The sequence below is a fragment of the Osmia lignaria genome, chromosome 9 (genome assembly GCF_051020975.1).
Source record: "Osmia lignaria lignaria isolate PbOS001 chromosome 9, iyOsmLign1, whole genome shotgun sequence".
Lineage (NCBI taxonomy): Eukaryota > Metazoa > Arthropoda > Insecta > Hymenoptera > Megachilidae > Osmia > Osmia lignaria.
Window position 1 is genome coordinate 12,455,143 of NC_135040.1, and position 22,312 is coordinate 12,477,454.

Consider the following 22,312-nt stretch of genomic DNA (forward strand, 5'->3'; position numbering starts at 1 on the left):
GTAAGTTGTGAAATCATTTTTGAAATTTCATAATCAATTTTTTCATAACTGACTTTTCTTTTATAAAAATTCCGTACATGATTAGGATAATTGAAGAAGATCGATGAATGTTCTTTAAACGTGAAATAGTAATGGTGATTTATAAATATAATCCTTTTCTTCTTCCCTCCCTTTGTGTAACATGTAACACGAAAACTCACTCATTCTAAACCTTTCAAATAGCTTATTCAATATGCTTTCTAAAGGTTTCGTTCTACTTTTGTCCCATCGGTCTTCACCTTCATCATTCGTTATCTGCCTTCAAAAATGCACTTATTGCCACTCTTACACGCATATAAATTCCTTACATTCTTGCTGTATCTTGAATACAGGGAACATTACATCTAACGGTATTACTATTGCAATATTTAATTAAAAATATAATTGTAATTACATTGACTTATTTACAACGATTTATTTTCTCTCATTTGCAATGATACAAAAAGTTAGTGTATTTCAAAATGATAAAAAATATTGCAATTGCAGCGATGCACAGCTTGTGCCAAGGGTTTGGAATTATCGATTAAATGAATGCAACGTAAACACGCCTCCATGGCAACTGTTGTGCACCCAGATATTCCTTTCCGGTGCGTCGAGCATATCCGTTCGCGATTCCCTTTCGAAAACTATTACATTAATCAATTTTGCAGCATATGAAATGCAATAGCCAGGAGTTCCCTGAAAATCCTATTATATCTTTATCAGAAAATACTAAGTAAATTTCGAAATTCGAATGCAATGTAAATTTCCTACGGTTAAAAATAAATTAGGGGAACGATAAATGGTCCTGAGTTAGGTTCGTCCATTTTCTGTAGACCGGAAGTAAATGGAGGAAGAGAGAGACGCGGAAAGAGGGGATGATCCAAACCCAGAATAGAAGTTATAAACTTGGAATATTCTAATTATTATAATAATTCTAATACGAATTTTTTTGTTATCCCTATATTCCCTTCGTTTACTCTTAATTAAAGGAAAGTACAGTTGCCCAGAACTGACGAATAAGGTAAAGAAAAGAATTTCTGTATAATTATAGAGTTAATTAATTCGGAAAATTAAGTAACAATTTTCTATTTTCTATAATAAAGTCTTACGCGTTTCTAATCAATCTCCCTTCGAATTTCTTTATTATTGATTTTGATCACGTGATCGGTCAATGTTTTCATTTACTCGATTATTGTCTTGTTATCGATAACACGCGGTACGTGATAAAATCTGAATTTCCAATAAAAATATTTGCCACACGTGTTCCTTCATCCTGATTCAATCGGGCATAATCCGCGGGATCCGGGCAGCCGCGCAACAGGCGTGTTTTAAAACAAAGAGAAAATAGAAACGAGCGAAGGGTCTAGCCGTATAAGCATAGTGAATCGGCCCCAGCAACAATTTCGGTTGATATTCGTACCACATGATGCCTTTTTCCTAAAGAACAACTGTGAATAATTTCAACCCCCTACCCTCATTGATAACGGGGATACGAGGGTAACAACCCTAAACTTTACTATTCTTTTTTCTGGAAAATTGTTTAAGATATTTTTACTGTTAACACAGGGAAACAATTCTCAATTGCGATTATGTTCATTATTCCGTTGCTTTGTTACGAAGAAAATGATTTTCAATTAAATAACTATTTACCACTTTGACTAGGAATATTTGTATCACGTTATTTATTCGTTCTTCTATCTTTTGATCGTTAAATTATGCAGTGATAAAATCGATGGCATAGCTTGATCAATTAAATAGATTATTTAAAATAGTCGTATGTCTCGCTAATATTATATTTTAAAAGAAAGGGAAACAAAATTGAAAAAGAGTAGACAGGAAGCGACGAAGAGTAGGCTGTCAGTCTGACACGGTGAAAAGCGAAAAAAATAATAATAATAATAATAAAAGATGGCTTTTCTATCGATCCACGTGGTCCCGTAGAAATCTTAGCGTTCCAGATTCGAGCATAACGATAATTCGACACTCGAGCGTAACGAACCTGCTGCTCGCTGGTCGGCCGAGTTCCGACTTCGGGGTGTAAGGACACGAGAATGGCTGGCGATAAAGGAGCAAGAAAGGGCAAAGGAACGAGATGGAGCGGGGGCGTAGTAGAGGGTTATTTGTGCGGGATCCTCCAGTTTTTTTAAGGAGATACTCACAATCAGCCGGTATTGTTCTCAAGGAGAAACTCCCCGCGGTGAAAACGTGCCCCGTCGCCGACGTGGTGCACCACCGTTGGTCGCGATTTAATCGCCGTGTAGGATTCAGGATGCAGAAGAACGAGGAACGTGGACGTTCTCGATCCTCTCTCCTCGAGAATCTTGCGAATTTTAATGACGATTTTAACCCATTCTTTGGTCGTCGTGAAAATTAATAAGAAACAGTCAAAGATTTTCAATTTTATTTTATTATTTTATTAAATAAATTTTGCTACAAGTGGTACACGCATCGTCTGAAAATTTTAGGATTAGGATTTTTCTATTATTTTTATTTTTATCTACAAAGATTTCATGACTTTCAAATGTTTTATCGCATGTTTCCTGCATTATGCATGTAAGTGCACACGATGCACTTTTGATCAGTATTTACAATTTAATGAATGTTTACAGAAAAGATACTTTTAAACGAAATGCAAATAAATGATTGAATTACTTATGAAAATATTTCATTTCAAAGTTCAACGGGAATGCAATTTACTTAATTTAAATGTACTCTAGAATGTATAATATAATCGACATAGTTGTAAATAATAATTTAAACAGAAATTGAGATTGATAATACGAATAATTTTTCACAAATTTTGTCGTAATCTTCTGGCTTGAATGTTACTCAACACTTTGATAATTACACTTTTCTTTACCTTTGTGTACCCCATCAGATATCAATTACAATTCATAAAATTTTCGACACAATTCCAGATCATTCTACAAATCCTCCTGAAATAAATAAATGCACCTACAATTTTCAAAATCCTTCAATCTCCCAACTTGTTTAAAAGAGAGGAATTGTAACGAAACGACATTGCAGGCGGATCTGCTCGGCCACTCCCTGTACACGTTCGTCCATCCGAAGGATCACGACGAACTGAACAAGAACCTCACCCCGGACGAGATGCAAGGAGTGGTGAGTTCGTCCACGTCGCAGATCACGGACGGCCTGAACGATAATTCCATTTCCTCGGAGGACTCGTCGTCCTCGAACAACGAGAGGAGACCGTTCCGCGAGCAGAGGCGAAGTTTCGAGCTGAGAATATTGCATCGTACCGCGTCGAGACGGGAACACACGCAGTACGAATGCCTCGAAGTTTCCGGGATGCTTAGGCTCGCGGACGCTTGCAAAAATCCTGAATCAAATGCCAATCGAATGAGACATCGAGGTAATAAATGTTACTCGAAAGGACAAGGGTAGAATTCAAAGAAAGATCTAACGAGAGCTACGATTCCACTTTGAAAATTTATTCTGATCAAAAATTAAAAATTTATTATAAAAACGATCTGAGGGTTACGACTCCACTTTGAAAATTTATTGTGGTCAAAAATTAAAAATTAATATTTCCCCTGAGATCATAGATAAATAATTGTATATTAAAATTTCTATCATTGTCCTCCACTGGCAACGAGGTTGATCGAAAGGGTTAATCGCCACCTCCCCCGTCATACGTTAATCTTGCAGAAGTCAGTTCGACGAGCAACGACATCGTTTTCGTGGGTGTAGCAAGGGTAATGATGAAACGTCCGATCACGGAAATATCCATAATGGATGCGAACAAGGACGAGTACGTGACGAGACACTTGGTGGACGGCAGGATTATTTATTGCGACCACAGGGTATCGGTGGTCGCCGGTTACTTGTCCGAGGAGGTGTCAGGTTTGAGCGCCTTCAGTTTCATGCACAAGGACGATTTCAGGTGGACGATGATCGTTCTGCGTCAGAGTGAGTTCGAACGTTCTGATTTGCTCTTCTGATAATAATCAATTGTAATAATACTCTTACACTTACATATACATGACACTAGAAAAGAAAAAAAAAAAAAACACCGGACACAAGATTTACCCCTCTAACCAATTGAATGATCATTCACAGTGTACGATCGCGTAGAGACCTGTGGATCATCTTGTTATAGGCTACTATCGAAAACGGGAGAATTTATTTATTTACGTACGCACGGCTACTTAGAGTTCGATAAGGACACGCAAACTGTTGAATCTTTTGTGTGCATAAACACATTAGTATCGTAAGTTTTGCAATATTATGGTTTATCGTATTTCAATCGAAGGTAAACTTATTTGACCGCGATCGGATATATGATTTCGTTACAGGGAAGAGGAGGGTATTAGACTGGTTAAACAAATGAAGAAGAGATTCTCAGCCACCGTGTCCGATACAACGCGAACGATGATCCAGTGCAAGGACGACGCATCGTTCGATCTGGTAATCTATCAAAAAAAAAAAAAAAAGAAAAAAAATGAAATTAATACAGGATTACTTAAACGGAACAAATCAGAAGAGGTAGGTATAATTGTTTATTTTATTATTTTATAGGGCACCGACTCGCAGCAATCGAACTCGAAGAGCAGCGTGGAAGATCCGTCACAGCTGGAAGATGCCATCACACATTTGGTTAGCGATTTGTCGTCGTCCGTGTCCGAGGATCATATGTCGGATAGCCCGGTACCTAACGAACAGTACGCGAAGGCCGCTATGGTATCGCAGCATCTACCACCGGCTGCTACACAAGCTAGTAAATTAGGCATCAAGAAGATCGATCACTATTTAGTGGTGCAAGGTAAAGGCAATCGAACTCCGAAGCAAACGTCTAAAACGAACAATGATAAATACGAGAAACAAAGGAACCCGAGGTCTATCGGAAAAACGATAACGATCCACGATGTGACGCATATTCAAGATACGAAGGATCCGAAGATTTCAGCACCGTTGAACGAGGTGATTGTTGCTAATAATACCAGTGTAGAACGGAGCATAAATGTTCCAAGGGATCCTGGAACGTCTCATCCGAACGTCTGTAGGAATTTCAATATTCTGAGTCCTGCTGCGGTAGTCAATGAACCTAAGAGCATCGTCTCCAGCTCGTTGCATGAAAGTCCTTGTGACATCAAGGTAGAACACGCGATTGATGTGTTCAAGCGTCAACAGGAACCCATAATAGAGTATCATGAGAGCGGTATAGCGGATAATAGCATCGCTTCAGATGCTAAAACGAGTCATCAGTACTCGCTGAAGAGGATATACAGCGACGAAGATATTAGGACGAGTTGCAATAAAAAGAGGCACAGTAATGTCACTTATGTGTCAGATAAAAACGATGAACCACAAAATGTTTCCTATGTCGATTGCAGACCTTTTGTTACCGAAGAATACTTGGATATACCGACCGACTTCAACCAGTACAGTAATATTGGCTCTCAGTCGTTGAAGCTTGCAGAGTCACCGAATTCAACCTTGAACGAAGGCATCGTGGATTATCAGCAAGTGGATTCCAGCGTGCCACTGTTACCACCGAATCCGGATGACGAGTTCATTCATGATCTGAAGGATGACCCTTTGCTGAGTCCAAGCCTGAACGCCAATCCAGGTACCTACTAAGATCCACTGTTTGTTCCAATGAAGAATCAACCATTTTGTATTAAGAATATTAAAGAAATCTTTGTACAGCCATTTTTGTTGAACGTTAAGCTTTAAATTGATGCGTCACAAGTGCTGCTTTGTGAAACTTTTCTGTCATCAAATCATGTCAGACAGAGGTGTCTCAATACACTTGTGTTTTAATTAATATTTTCTGCCTTTGCAGATATTATAATGAAAATATTCGATGACCTCAGGCATGTACCTATTTTTGAAAGTAAGTACAACAGTATGCACCGGTTAGAAACAGTCGTGCATAAGTAATATTTACAATTGTTTATCAATGTTTTCAGACTCCTTCAACGAGACGAAAGTACAACTAGCAGATAACAATGTAAGTGTAAATTAATGAAAATATGGTTGAAAGAAACATTAAATCATTACTGTTTGTAACAGGCAATCAATAATGAGATAAAAAGGAAACACTTACAGCTAATGAATAGCATATCGTTACAAGAATCGCAACTGAACGTTCTGGCACGAGATTTAAAGAACCCAGCTTTACAGGCAAAACGAGGAAGTCTAACGCCGTTACAGGTACATATACAGTAATTCGTTTATAATTATTCAGTATCTTTTATTTAAATAATTACACGCTTTGTTATTCTGAATCTTAGGCGGAGCATAATATGCAAAAACAGATTCTTGAAACCTTGCAACAAGATCATCATAATATTCAAATAAACATAAAACACAATATCGGTGTATAAAAGAGTGAAATCTGAGAATCATAAGTTCAAGATGATCTTAACAAAGTATTTCAATATAAATTGACAAGATAACTGATCCAGGAAGCACGTGTTGACGTACGTGGAATTGCATATTAAATATTTCAGTGAGAATCACTGTAACTCATTCCTCTGCAAGTTATCAATGACACAACAATGATAATCTGATAAAGGAAAATGTAACTATGGTTACATCGACAATCGACGACACTATAATGTCGAGACCCATGTATTATTCTGTAACTGAAGAAGTAAAAAGATAACATTGATTGTTAACAGAAAATCGAAGATAGAAGTTAAAAAAAAGAAATCCTCGAGATAATCAGATATAAATATCCAGTCTCCATTGTTAGGCTGTTTTGAAAGCCGAATTATATGGACGTTGTACATCGTCACATATTTGGCCGAAATACGAACTGCTCGCATACCGTAACTCGTGTGAGTTTTATTGTAAATGGCGGCTAAGTTTTACGTTTTTCAAAGGTCCAATGTTACGCAACTTTCAAATTTTATGATAACAAGTTTGTAGATAGTGTGGACTCGATTTTTAAACGACCGCGCTATTCGTTCAGCCTTCTGGACTGTTTTACACTTGGTCATTGTTTAAATGGGGAATGAAGAAAAGATAATACTGTTTCCATGTTGAATAGATCACGATATGTGCGCATACATATGTCTGATGGATACAGCACCAGTTCAGTTTAAATCCTGCGAGCTTGTAGGGTATCAAGAAATTTGGATTTGAATCTTTCCAATGGAAGCAAGATGGCAGTACAAAATTTGTGTTTCGAACAAAAGAGATATGCTTTTAAGAAGAAACGTATTATAAAATGAAGAATATTAGATACGTGGTTGTATCTAATTTTTATTATTGTTACAGGAGTATGGTAACAATGAAATCATTGACTGTAAATGTTTCAAACATTATTCTTTTTTTTCTCTCTCTTTTTAAAATAATCTTCTACAAAAGGGTATGGACTGCTTTCTTCTTTGTCCTTCTCCAGAGGTACGCACTATTTTTTTTTATTTTTTATTTTTTTTTTTTTTTTTTTTTTTTTGAAGCACCTTAACCTGTTATTTTTATAAATATTTTACTTCATTAAAAAACGTAAAGTAGTAATGAAAATTATTAAATTTCAAATGTTATTATCTCGTATTTTATTATGCAAAACTTTGAAACTTTACTGGCCTCGTTATCCACCCAATATTATGTTGCTTTATATTATTTTATTAATTATTTAGTTAAGCTTTAGTATCTATTAACTTGAGTAGTAAATGGAATTACCATATTTGGCTGATGTGTAATTATGGTATATATAAAGACACATAGGCCGATTACAATTACTTCTTTTTTTTTTTAAGATACAGTTGACAAAACCGTAAATAAGCATAATCAAGTAAATGAATCTGCGATTCAATGTAAAAATGTTAAAAATCTATAAAATGGAGTTGCGCGTATGGAAGATTAATTATGAACGCGCGTTCATTGTGGACATATGCAACATATATAGATATATATATATATATATATATAAATATAAATAATATATTGTTTACAAATACGAACACAAAGTAGATATGTGCAGTAAGATCCATTCATCCGATTCTCATTGTTAGTCAAGTGAACCGTTAACTTGACGGAATTTCATGGCCGATTTTTTCGAAAACCGAGCCTTGAATGAAAGAAAAAAATATGTCATCTCACATTTTCAATTTAATACTGCACAAGAAATCACCTCCTTTCCGCTTGTACCATAATTTTCGGTACACCATATATACAGAGTGTCCCAAAAAGATTTTCTAATTCTAAAACTGCAGATTTTTCATGTCGAAAGAAATTAGAATTTATTCGAAAAATTAAAATAGCAGCTAAAGTCATTTTATTTCACAATATAAATTATTTTTCCTCTTAATTTTTGGGAGGGTAGCATCACCCCTTTTGGATTCTCCAAGTTTCTCCAACCCACACACCCTTTTAACGTAAATTCAAGGTTCCAAAGTGCAAAGTTTTATTAAGCACAACACTTTTCAAATTGCAAAATTAAAAAAACAGAAATATAATTTATTTCTCACAAAAATCTGTAGCTTTTAGATAGTGTAACGTTTTTGAGGCACTTCGTATATGTATCATTTAGTTCCATTTTCCTATGTACAACTATAAATAAGGCTGATACTGTAAATAAGAATTCCGTACATCTCAATCTAAATCGATAGTTGACCGATTAAGGGAATGACCGATTATTATTTTTTCTTTTGTGAATTTCTTTCATCGTTCATTCGTATAATTGTACATCTATTTGCAACTCGTGTGCTATTCCCCAAATATATAGTAAAGAAGAGTTTCTTTTTTTTCCTTTTTTTCTTTTTCATGCTCCTGCGTATACTAATACAAGTCACGATTATCAGGTAGGGTTTAGAGTAGTAGTTAACAAATGATGTTCTTAATGTATGGACAGACCATCCGCCGTTTTAACGTGAATTCATGGTTCCAAAGTGCAAAGCATTGTTGAGCATAATATCATTTTTTCAAAGTAACAATATTTTATAAGCTTGATGACAAAATTCAATCCAAACTATCTATAAATATATTTATTTTAATTCTTATCCTTGAAACGATGCTTTGAACGAGCAAGAATTAAACGAAATTGCGAGAAGAAGGAATATTACCTGCGTATAATACTTCTTATATATGTACACATCATATGTTCATTGTAAAAAAAAAAAAATGAATTATCGTTAACTCGTTTTTATGTCATTTGACATCGATGTCAAGCGTAGTGAGGTTGATCGTCACTGGAACAATATATTATTCTATTTCAAAGGTTTAGGGAGTGTAATTGTAAATGTACGATATATTAAGGCAATTGCTTGGATAACAAGAAACTTGTGCTCAGTTATTTCATTGTTTGAGAAGGGTGTGACTATCCTTGCCTCATGATCGCTCGACGTTGATTAAGAAAGATTTAAAACTTTTTTACATGATTATTATTATATATACCGTTTAGGAAACGATTAATAAAACCCACACGCGTGTAATTGTTCGATTATCATCGTGAATGGGACGTTTTAGTTAAGCGAATGGCAGATTTTCTAATTCGTCATGATCATTATAGTACAAACAGCAAGTTTCAAGTGTCTGTGTTTAGTGTCACTGTTTCTCTCGATCCTTTTGAATCTATCTTATAAGGAAGGTGCACGAAATTTTGTATATTAATTTCATTTAATTTTGTGCAATTATAGAATACACCGTATGTAATAATTCTGGAAAATTATTGGATCCACTTTGGAAATTAATTATACAATTTAGGTTTGTTATAAAATCATGCGACCTTCTGTAATAATTCTTCAAAGTGTATTTTATAATTTACAAAAAGGAAAAGGGAGGAAAAAGTTAAATTTGAAGAAGTTATTAAATTTTCAACACCTCCATGACTTTGGATGCTAATTTCCAAATAATCCATTCTATAATTTTGCAGAATTATTGTTTCGGGGCTTCTTTATAAATATCAAAAATTTAAACAAATTTGATGTTCTATTCTCCTGGATTTTCCTTGTAAAGAAAATTGTTCATGGTGTTTCGCGATTCGAGCTTACAAACCCCACCGTGCTCATGTTTTTGTATGTCTCAAACGTGTACGATGAAATGAATCATTGAAAAAGAAATTGTAAATCGAGCAAAATATATCCATGATAGTTAAAGAATATTACGATACATGTACGAGTGATTCTTCGTGTGTTACCTTGAAGAACAAAAAACAAAAAAAATACTACACGATGGTAAGATTAATTCTTTGAAATGCTTGAGAAAATTGTTGATCGGTGAAGAGTGCAATGTGACACAAACAGACGGCACTACAGAATTCGCTAAACGTGTTTAATCTTGATAACATTGTAAATATTACCTTTATTATACATATATTTTATACTCTGCTGTTTGCACATAAGTGATTTTTACAATTTCTTTCTGTAAGTTAAACATACGCTAAAAGAAAAAAAGCACAATACAACGCGATTATGTGCGGTACATCTTTCTTGTACGTTTATACACGGTTTATCGTTAGGAGCAAAATACTGCGAGAATGTTCTTTTGAATCATTGGCGCGGTCGAATCATGTTATTCAGTTGCATGAACTTGGATACTTATTTCAATGCGAAGCGATCATTGTTCTCCTTTTTTTTTTTTTCTTTTTGTCTCATACGATCTTGTAAAAAGAAGAAAGAAAATAGAAACGGATAAAATTTATTATGCGTACCGTTAGTGAAAAATTATTACAGTATTACGCTTCTGCGTAAATGAACCGCATAGTAATATAATAATTATTACTATTTAGAATAATCCGTTCGAGTCGAGAAATCTTTACAATGCAACATATATGGGTCGTTTTCTGTTATTTTAATATTACACGTTCATATTTCTTTTTTTTTAATTATTATTGTTATTAAACGTTCCTCCTTTTTTTTTTTCAAATGAAATAATACGAAAACGACACATATATTTTCATTCGTATCACATGTACAGAACGAATTCGTCGAGTGATTAATCTTTGTACAGGTATAATTTAAAAATTGTGTAACTCGAGTGCTTTCGTCGGGAGCATTGAGCAGGTTGCAAAAATTGTAGCTGGTAAGACCGCGAATATGATTCGCAATATTTGATGAGCTTCTCTGAAGAGAAATGCACCTCTGAATTTTTACCTCATTGCTATATTTGACACACTGAGTTACGATGCATAATAAAGAAGAAAAAAACAAATGATAACCGATAAATTAAAAATAATTTATTGCAATCGTTATTAACATACATATATAGTTTCTCAATGAAAATTTTCTTGAATATTTTTATATGTATTATAAACATTACTCCTGTGTGTATATGTGCTGCTCAATTAGAATGTACTAATAATAATAATAAATAATTATACTAACACCAATGTGTGTAAACGAACAGTGATTGTCATAATACAATTTAAGAGGTGTATAGCTCTTCGTAGATTGCCAAAGAATGATAGAAAATATAACCCAATTCCGTTCCTCTGTTCTTCCAAAAGAGAAAAAAAAAAAAAAAAAACGAAAAAAAATATATGAATTGATATTATACTCTGTGCACAATGAAAGAATAATAATAATAATTCAAGCAGAAATTTATAAAAATGTTTACAGTCAGGTTGCTCCTCGAGCAGTATAGAAGATCATGGAATGTGGGACATGAATTTGACAAATATTCAATTTTCCAGGGACTCATTTTCGACTCTCTAATAAAAGAAAAATAGAAAATTCATTTGTTTTTCTCTTTCTTTGTTTCTAAAATATTTTTCAATTACCATAATCCGATCTAAGGAATTGCATTCTTGCAGTGATCTCTCTTCTTCTCTGTTTAATAAATTCTGTTTTTCGAGTATGAACAAATAACGAAAATGATGAAACTCTTTAAATGCAATTGATACAGAAATATTGTAATGATTGGGATCATGTAACACGTATAACTTGTGTCAAGACTGAATTACCAAGACTTCGTAGGAGGTGGAACATTTTTGTAAATAATACTGCCTGAAAGAAAATGTATGTAGAAATTATATGAAAAATTACAAATGATTAAGAAACCCTCATTTTGAAATGTATTTTCACCCCCTTTTTCGTATCCTTTTGTCGAAATTGATCGATGCGTACGACGATGATTTCATTGTTTCAATAAAAAAACTAGTATGCTAAGATTAATAAAAATATTTAAAATTACGTGTTATTTATTACACAACAGAGAATACTTAATTTAATTGCAATAGCCCAGCGGCCTGCGGAGACAGTATTACATACCCTTATCACATTAAATACTATCACACAACCGACATATCTTCCGAGCTGCGTGTCTGAGAAATGTATTACTTCTGCACCTGAATTGTTCTGCAAACTTCTTGAGCATTTACAGTTAAAGGAAACAAAAGTGTCGATAGGATTTTTCTTTAATGCAGGAAACGATAGCACGACGCTTCGAGATATGTTTGCGAAGTAAAGAAGCGTGAATATTTCTTCGAGTATATTATACATTCGATAAACAAGGCCTTTTTCTTTTTTTTCTTTTTAATTGTTTATCTACTATGAAAAAAAAAAAAGGAAAAATATTACGACGAGTAACAAGGATTTATTATTCTGTGTAGCTACGAAAAATTGCAACTATGCCTTAATTTATAAGTCGAATCGAAACCCCAATTGTCTCGACGACAAAATATCATCGTAATCGAGGAAATAATTTATTCTCTTTTACTGTCGCATTGAAATCGATGACGTTCGATTGAAAAAGGGTAACAGAGATAAATTTTAGTCAAAAGTGTTCTTCTTTTTTTTTTCTTCTCTTCTCTTGCATCACGCGCCTTTTTATTCTAATTCTTGGACGAAGAAGGAGAAAGGAAAGAAAGAAGATTATTTATCGTTTGAAATCGTAATAATGATGTACACACGGATGATATTAATTTGTACCTGTATGAGAAAATAATTGGAAAGGCACGATACTCGAGGCGATCTCAATCAAAGGCACGTGTAATTGATAGACGATGATGATGATACTGATTGTGTACTTCTTAGCAATGATTAAGCACTCCAGTTTGTCTCTCAATTTTTATTCAACATACTGTAGAACCGAACGGTTTAATTAATGTACACAGCGTGGATCAAATCCCAAGCACGTGATCTTTGTAAACGATGATGATGACTATTAATAATGAAAGTAATTTTGTACGCGTGTTTATGTAATGTAATTAGCGGTTATTTAATTAGTTCTTTACAGGGTGGTAAAAATTGTAATTGATTCAGAAATAATTAATTAACTAATTTGAAATAGTATTAACATTATGCTAATAATATATAGTATTATATTGCAATAGGTTATTGCATATTAAGTAGTTCATTTTGAGAGAACGAAACTCTGACAGAATTTCATGACATAAAAGTATCTGAAAATGGTACTTATGACACATCAATTTAAAGCTTAAAGTCTGATAAAAATTACCATATAAAAATTTCATTAACATTCTGAATACGAAATAAGTAGTTCTTTGTTAAAGTCGATCAATCTACAGCTTTTCTATCAACGATTACCCAATTTTCAATTAAAGGACCAGCCATTTTCTATTAAGTATATTAAGAAAACCTTTATATAATTATTTTTAGGAGAGTTCAAGCTCACAAGTGGCATTTTGTGAAACTTTTAAGTCACGAAAATCTGTCAGAACTTCTTTAATAATTAAAAATATTAATTTTCTCACTCGTCTGCTTTTAAAATTCTGAACCTTCCTTTTTTACCACCTTGCATGATAACGATTTATCAAACTATATTTAAAATTGTTATGAGACTGAACGTTCGTAATAAGCGGTACAAATTAATAATCACGACCTTTTCGTAGCTGATTTGACGTTTCATTGTACGGTGCGTGCGATTTGATTCGTACTGCATGAATGTTCGCGAAACGTAGCAACGCAGTACAATTGATAATAATTGAGGTACAGAGGCCAATGTGCGCTTCGATCGAATAGTCGTTTTGCGAATCGGATCAGCAATGTCGCCTAATCGTAGGATCAGTTGAAACGTTTTCTTTTTTTAAGGCTTATCGTTACAACGCAATTAAATAATTAACACTTCTTTCGGAAAGAAATATAGAAAAATATACGTGTCTCTAAGATAGTTTCTTGAATTATCCGACGATCGTTTCGGTGAAACGATCATTTTCGTTGCCACGTGTAAACGTAATTAGGGGATCGAACGGAAATGTGTTTTCAGACCGGTTTTTAAACGAAACGGATCATCTTAAGACATCGATAAAACGATACAATTTGTTCGCGTTTTAACGTCAAAACGATCCACGCTATTGTCGTTTTTGTCGTTCTATACGTGTCGCTATATGGATATCTTGGTCGAAGGATCGAAAAGTTAACGATTAGTTTCTTATCGGTAGTAATTAGTGTACGTTATTCAAATATTAAAGACTTTTTTCTTCCATCCGGAGTTCAAGTCGCCGCGTCCTATCGTAATTAAAATGAAAAATAAATGAAATCGAGTAACGTGAACAATGAAAGTGTTATGGAAACGACGAAATATCGATGTGTCGAGGATTGCGTGAAAGGATAAGTAACGTTGATGGAGAAATAAATTAATGAAATTATTAAAATTAAGAGACGGCGTTGAATCGGTCCCGTCCTGACGCTTCCTGAAATTCTTCGGTAAATGTACAGGGTGTTGCAAAATATTGCAACCGAACTTCAGAATCATATGATATTTATAACATGGGTAGAAAAATTGTTTAGAGTTCTATAAATTTTCATCGATAAATTAACAAAACTTTGTTATTAAAAATCATAGAAATCATTTTTACTTGATTTTAGGCCCTCCTCAAATTAATTTCTTAATCTAAAAAATATTATACAGTAACAGCAAAGAAATTATTACAACGCTTGTAAATAATTTATTAAATCAAAATTAGTAATTTTGGTATCTTCGTTTATTTTGGATAAATATCGTATGTTAATGAAGTTTCGTTGCAACTCTTTTGTTTTTTAACACCCTGTAGATACACATATATGTAAATATACTTACAGATATATACATATATGTATACATATATTAATTGGGTGTTTGATTCGCGTTAATCATTTTAATATCTACAGGCTAAGGGACAGTATGTACAAGGGACAAAGGAATGTGAGATTCTTTTCCTTCATTGCTGCTATACGACAGGCCAGCAGTAATAATCTATTCGATATAGATATCTTCTACCGGGAAAGCAGTCTCGATGAACTTCGTGTAGAACCGATGGAAAGCACGCCTACAAGAAGAACATTACACCCTTACAATCCGGAAATAAGGGGTCCAAAATAGAAATAGAAATAATTTCACATTCACAATCTGATCATGAAATATTGTATGAAAGAAATTTACAAAAATTCCTAGATAGCATTAATCTCCTCTGCACTATGATTTTTTTAGCAAATGGCTTCAGGTTTCTCAGAGATATGTAATTTTCTCGTTTTAGAGACAAACTAGCCACTGGAAAGTTTGCGAAAATTTCTAAGGATCTAGGGATTAATTAATTAATTTAACGATTAATGGATAAGTCATTTTTTATGCTCATACCCGACAGCTTCGGCAACGGGCCTGGTAGATTCTTGACCAATGAACACGTGGCAAGCGAACCTTTGCAAGGTAGGATGCTTCGTGATGAAGCCGAGGTAGCGATGATCGCGAGGATGAAATGCACAAAAGGAAACGTTCTTCAACGAGTAGAAATAATCGTGGCAAGGACCCTGATTCTTCTGCAAAATAAAATTCGTGTAATCGTTGAATGATAACGAATGTAAACGAAGAGAAATAATGATCACTGTACCCGTGGTTTACTCCTGTCAACCATTCGAAGACCCTGATCGGATACTTCCAAGATACAACTCTGCGATACAGGTGATTCCTGCGAATTTCCAACGATTCTTCGAACAGCTTGACAAACCACCCCTGTACCCTTGTGCGCCAACGTTTCCACGGATCCTAAGTAACCAAGAAGATATCGTTCCCTCTTCACTTTCGGCGCTGACGGATCAAAGTCACTGTAATCCATGTCCACCGCGTATGCCGAGGGGAATATACCTTGACGACCTGTTCTCAGGTTTACACCTTCAAGAATTTATATAAAATGTTTCATTTAAACAAAATATTAATATTACTATATTTAACGCTTTGGATAAAATAGATTTCGTTGATTGTAACGTACCTTCGCACCATAGATCATCAGCCTCCTTCTGAACGTAAATAGGATCACCGATTTCAAGATCGATCTCATCGTGATGTCTTGGCACGAATTTGTGGAGTCCTCGATGCGTCGCCTCCAGCAGCTCCAATTGAGTAAACGGCACACCGCCGCTCCCTTTCAAGTAACATTACACAAATATTTAGCTAAAAATGTACAGGGTGATTCTCAGGCTAGTGTACTGAAAGGAAAAAATACCCAAGCCCTCTTCTGGTGCACCTCCGTGGAAGTATCGATGACAGAAAAGGGTTTGGGCCCATTCGTACTGGTGTGCCATTTTTTTCTTTGAGTACACTAACGAGAGAATCACCCTGTATTAAAATTCAATTTTTTCAAAATCATATTCCTCGGCGTCGTGTTAACAAATTCGAGCCCAGGGTAACAGCTGACAATGGTAAATTGTGTCATTCAGGAGTAGATTTAACCTATGCCTAAGAACGTGTTAATTCTTGTGCAGATTAATAAAATATCTAGGTATCCATTTCTGTATTATAGAAATATTATCGATTATAAATATATCGAATAATAGTAATTGAAATCACCTGGTGTACTACTGGGCGACGCAGAGTCCGTGTTCTGCAAGGTGTTGCAGGGTATCGGTGACACGCTTTTCGGCCCGTTTTCCGGCGAGTGGGCAGTAGAATGGCCACTGTCAGTCGCCATTCGCTCGCTGTCGGGTGAACTGTCCTCGTGGCGAAGCCTCGAGTGACATTTTCTTAAACTTAAATGCGGTCGTGTGCTACCCGTCGAGCCAGCAGCCGCGTTAAGTTCGTCGGCCAAAGACGACGACGACTGCATGAACATCTGACCAACGGCTACGAGATAAGACAATTTTAATTGATTCGATTAAAAAACGGTAATCCGTTGATCACCTTAGGTGAGATTTAACATTGTCGATTTCTGTTCTTCGAATTGGTAACTACGATCGTGATGATCGCAATAGTCACAGGTGAAATAAATCTCGATCGGAGAGGACCTCGAACGCACAAGTGTGACGTAAGTAAATGTCATTATGGATTTTATTTCGCTGCGGTCGTCGATTCTGCGGTTGAATGCGTGATATCGTCAAGATCGGGATGAGAAAACACGTAAAACGTATCGTCGATTCGTGATTCAGATTGTGTTCCACGTTAAGGTCAAAATGATAGGACATTTGATATATTTGTGTATTTCGTATAATTGAAAGAAGACGATGTACATTTTGCACACCCTTTATATTGTGTATATGTATTGCAAGAGGGAAGTTAGAGGAAAAGATTCAAACATAAAATCGAAACTGATTTTCCTTAGCAATTTTCATCTTTATTATATAAATTAAATTTAAATATGATGGATAGACTACTCGTCGACAGTAGTGCAGCTAGGTGGGGTCAGAAGGGTCAGCTGACCCTTTAAGGAATTAAAAACCTTATTATAATATTATAAATAAAAATGAAGAAAATTAGATTAAATTAAATTAGAACGCACCACTGGGACTACTCTGCCTTCATTGGGGTTCCTAATTGGAGGGGGCAGAGTAGGGCTGGTCCTTCTCTTCCATTAGAAATTATTAGAGTAATAACTAACTGTTATAGATGAATCTATGTTTGAACAGTATTTACAACTTACATTTTTTTGTTTTAGGTATTTCCGGTAGTCTTCGACGTCTACGCTCGGTGCCACCGCTTCCTGGACGATTCGAGGGCACATGTTCCGGTGTCGGCCAGGAACTGAGGCTCGAACAGGAATCACCAACGTCACTGAACACACTGTCTCTACCACCGTTACCGGAAACGGTAGTGCTACCTCCGCCAGGACCCGGTCCACCGACGCCTGCCGATCGACCCCTGCTGCTCAGTCCACCGAACAAGCTAATGTCACCCAAGGGTAGTCGTGTAGTGAGCTAAGCTACCTTTCATCATGCCGTTCAAAGTGTAATTGTTTTTCTTTTCTTTATTGGAATATTCAGGAATTATCATTGTCATAAAATAGTTCGTTCCCTTACGCATGCGACTTTCTAACGAGATCATTCAAAGGCTTCCATCTAAAATTATGAATAAATGAAGTATACAGGATGTTTTCAATCTGGTGACAAAGAAGGATGAATCTACATTTAATAAAATAAATTTTAACAAAAAATACAACCGACTTTGAAATGCACTAAAAAATATGAAATAATTTATACTTCATTTATACAAATACCCAACAGCTATTAATAAAACCTATTTACTCGTGAAATAGTATACTAAATACATTTCAACCATTTCGGAGGCGGCGCAAAAGGAGCCGAAAATGTAGAGTGACATTTTTTCGTAGCTTAAATTTGAGAAAATGTTTACTAGGATATAAAATATTGTAAAATGTTCTTAATGAATATACTTTATTGTTTTTCAGTAAAAGAAATCTAATCTTCTGGATATAAGGAAGTAAGTAAGTACTATCACATCCGCATGCAAGTTCATTTTAAACATAGTGCATTTCTAATATTGAAATAATATCAGTAGGATTTTCTTTATTAGGAGGGAATAGAGAACGATTAAAATAATTTTAACTTTAAGAATTAATAAAAGGGATTGATTAAAACTGTCTCAACTAATAGTAGAAAACTGTTCTCTGCGTGCTGAATTAAAGTTTAGCATTAAAATTGAATAGAAAAGAAAAGTTCCACACTTTTAATCTTATTGTTAGTCAAAAGTTATAGAGGTTTCAATTTTTCCATAGAAAATCTGTGGGTCGCACGTTCTAGCTTCGGGGTCCTTGACACCCCTGATGCCATAATGTCGATATGCAAATTGTCGCGGGTGTTTCGGGGTCCCTAATACCCCAAGCCATCGGTCAGTGCGCCATCTATATAAAAACGGCGCAAACTATTCGTTGACTTACGGATTGTCGGAAGTTCAGTCGATAAGTCGGTAATTTATTAAGTAGTTTCAAATAGTTTGTCAAATAATTATTCTAATAATCTTTCGGTCTTGTGCTGATTTTGTCTGACTTGTACTGTTATAAAACATTTAGTGTGTTAAAAGAGTTATGAATATAAAAATTAAAAAGAAAGACATGTTACCGATGGTAAACCATCGACGCTAACAAGTTTCAGCACTTTGTCGTCCGATGGCGCTAGCAGTACTGTCTTCGCGGTTAAATCAAAATCGTATTAAAGTAACATGAATATATTATCACTTTTATTGCTTTTAACATACTAAATGCAATTTAATTAAAGAGCTCTAACAAAATATTATAGAAATAAGCAAAATTTTATTTAACTACAGAAGAGGAATTTTTCTTTTCTATTAAATTCCGATGATTACATCATTTCTCAATTAATATCATCTTTAGGAAAACAAAGGAAAGTTGCATGATTATAAAGAAAATTGAGTGCACTCCGTTATTACTCCCAAAATTAATGTAATACAATACTATTATAAAAATAAGTCTGACAACTTTTATGTTCCCCACTTTTCTTTAGTAAAACGGACAGAAAGATTTGAATTACGAGCGATTCATAGAAAAATCTAAATCTAATAACTAGAATCAATGCTCGCACACCAAAAAAAGAAACGGTACACTTACGAGGTTACCAACCTAAAGTCGCTGTCCGCTACAATGGAACAATTGTGATCGAGATCTTCGCTATCGTCCCCGGAAGTGTGTCCACTCTGATTGTCGTGTCGATGTATGACCACCACTTCCTCGTCCTCGGAATCGCCAGCGACCCCGTCGCAAGATCTCCCGACCTCTGCGTCGCTACCTTGCGACGAGGTCGGGGAATCGTCTATCATCACATCGTGAACTAATCTGTTGGTAAGAAAAATTTACAGAATCGTTAAAGTTGAAACGTGTCAAGGATAGCCATTTTTATTAAAGTCTTTCAATTCATATTTTAAACTATAAGAATCTACATGTACGGTGGATGTTGGCAATGGTATTGGTAGGTTTCCAAGCATCCTCTTCAGATTTTAATGAGGTTTTGCGTGTTGATAGATCATGGTTATTATGAAACCTTCTATATATGGTTTGGGGCGTAGGTGGTCAGTGAAAATATTAAATGTTAAAGTTCCAGTAGTTTTCAATTATCTTTTGAACTAAGCAATTTTCGACCCAAGTACTTTAATAATTTTTTGTAGAGGATCATAATACACAGCAAATAACACCATGGAAAATATAAAATTCTAAAAAAGTTTCAGTAGTTTTAAAGTATAAGGGCTTTTCTAAAACTGCATATAGAGGAGATTTGTAATAACCAATTCTCCTTTCGTACAATGCATAGAAAAATTTTTTTTTTAATTACTTCAAATATAAGGGTAGATCTGAAATGGTCCCATATATACTATTCGAGGATTGGACGTTTCTTATTTTTATTTTTACAACTAGGAATTCTTCTGTTTCGTTTGTAGAGACTGTATCTACTATAACGATTGATTCAAGTTTTGCAGAGAATCTGATGTGTCGCTTTAGTACGTCTTCTGTTAAAGTATTATCCATTTAAAGTGCAAGTGGATCAGAGCTGACTCTCGAGGAACACTTCGTCACGAGGAAGAAACACTCGAATACCATTCGACCAACAGGTAAAAGACGATATTATCATAACACGTTGCGAGAGAAAGTGGTAGATCTACCCCCTTAGAAAAATCAAAGATTAATTTGAAGAATGCATGATTCCTCCTAGAAAGCTTAAGTAGTATAAATCGTAAGAGATTTTGTGTCTACTTCTATTTACGAATCTCGAGAACTTACGAGGGATTCGTCGTAGCAAAGAAATGGGGACGAACGATTAGATAATTAACGATAAAAACTGAGTCGCGACTCTGATCCATTAATAGCATGGTTCGTATAAAACACGAGTAATCATGAGGGACAAGTGAATTGAAAATCATTTCGCTTACGCGACATCGCTCGTATCGATTTTATTTTATTCCTTTTTAGCTGTCGTGTCTTCTAACGTAAATATGGAAATTAAATCAACGCGTATACTTTACGTTGATAAATTATTTTGGAAAAAAATTAAAGTTTGAAATTTTCTATTTTTCAATCTTCTCGAATATCGTATGAATAATTTGAAAAGATATTACCATAATAATTTTTAGTTTTTCTTAATTGAAATGCAATTCTTATTCCATTTCATAGTGATGTAACAGGCAGTATTAATGAAATTAACTGTAATCAATTTGCAACCTTAATTAATTATCTGTTGGCAATCGTAAGAAGCGAAGGTATACTCGGTATAAATGAAAGACATATTTGTGAAATATTTTATACCACTATCTTTTCACATTGAATTTATTTCACGTACAAAGAACAGCATCGACCGCGCCTCCGCGGTTTATCTTTTCGATGCACCTATGCGGTACTCCCATAATCTCCTCCCCAAAGTGTACCTCGTCCACCCTAAACTGCATTAAATAATAAATACATAATGCAACTTGCCTCCTATCCAATTCCATTACACCCCCAACAAAAAAAAAAATACAAAAATACCATCGGAACGTCCTGTTGCAATAAACTGCAATTTCGATTAGATTGTCCTAAATTATTAAAATCCAGATTTTCAAATAGAAATCAACATACACATTATATATACACAAGTTAATAATGCAGTCATTTGAACACTGCAAAGTGCATCAGTTATGATTTTATACAAAAATGTAACTGCATTTTATTCTCCAGTTAGATCGCACGAATTTGCAACGTAGATAATAAATCATTCTACAAAAAATCTAAACTACCCCAAAGAAATTATTTTTTAAATAAATATGTAAAAATCCTGTCACGGTCTCCTTAATGCAACCCCATCATTTTACCCCTGCAGAAGTGCCTATGCAACCCCATTGGAGAAAGGAGAAATCGACGACGAAACGCGAAATGATCATCCAGGTCATTAGACATGGCCAGTGGTTTCCTTATGAATCATGTTCCCTCTGAATGCAAGACACGCGCGATCATGCAAAGGAGGTATGAATACGCTTTACTCACGTGTAATTCGAAAGGGGTGCTTTCAGATGCTGCGGAAGTCTCTCGAAGTACTGCCGAAATTCCTCGAACTCGGTGTCGGCCATTCTGTTAGCGAACGGTTGAGAAACGACGTGGGGTCGGTCCTGAAGGCGGCCGTGACGGCCTGCAGGAGAGCTGCTCGTCGACCCCCGGAATACGTACGGGCCAAGA

At 35.0% G+C, this 22,312-nt stretch overlaps 2 protein-coding genes across 6 annotated transcripts in view; one reads left to right on the forward strand and one right to left on the reverse strand.

The window, feature by feature from the left end:
• LOC117606506 (uncharacterized) overlaps positions 1–10,855 on the forward strand; it is a 60,043-nt gene extending 49,188 nt beyond the window's left edge. For both annotated transcript variants that reach the window (XM_034329026.2, XM_034329015.2), the window contains 9 exons: positions 3,049–3,397; positions 3,694–3,954; positions 4,105–4,255; positions 4,341–4,452; positions 4,564–5,614; positions 5,831–5,881; positions 5,958–5,998; positions 6,061–6,201; positions 6,282–10,855. In XM_034329026.2, coding sequence (XP_034184917.1) covers positions 3,049–3,397; positions 3,694–3,954; positions 4,105–4,255; positions 4,341–4,452; positions 4,564–5,614; positions 5,831–5,881; positions 5,958–5,998; positions 6,061–6,201; positions 6,282–6,374 — 2,250 coding nt within the window. In that variant the 3' untranslated portion in view covers positions 6,375–10,855. The remainder of the gene's footprint in view (positions 1–3,048; positions 3,398–3,693; positions 3,955–4,104; positions 4,256–4,340; positions 4,453–4,563; positions 5,615–5,830; positions 5,882–5,957; positions 5,999–6,060; positions 6,202–6,281) is intronic.
• Aplip1 (JNK-interacting protein Aplip1) lies at positions 10,805–22,258 on the reverse strand. Of its 4 annotated transcripts, none has more exons than XM_034329085.2 (8): positions 22,124–22,258; positions 19,736–19,948; positions 17,783–18,003; positions 16,717–16,989; positions 16,139–16,291; positions 15,761–16,041; positions 15,511–15,689; positions 10,805–15,202 (listed from the first exon to the last, which is right to left on the reverse strand). In XM_034329085.2, exons 1-8 carry the CDS (start codon positions 22,204–22,206, stop codon positions 15,130–15,132), a joined length of 1,476 nt encoding a protein of 491 aa, XP_034184976.2. In that variant the 5' UTR covers positions 22,207–22,258; the 3' UTR covers positions 10,805–15,129. The 4 variants fall into 4 exon arrangements, with proteins under 4 accessions (XP_034184976.2, XP_034184961.2, XP_034184970.2 ...); XM_034329070.2 differs by having other exon boundaries at positions 17,783–18,024; XM_034329079.2 differs by having other exon boundaries at positions 19,724–19,948.
• Positions 22,259–22,312: the final 54 nt, after the last annotated feature.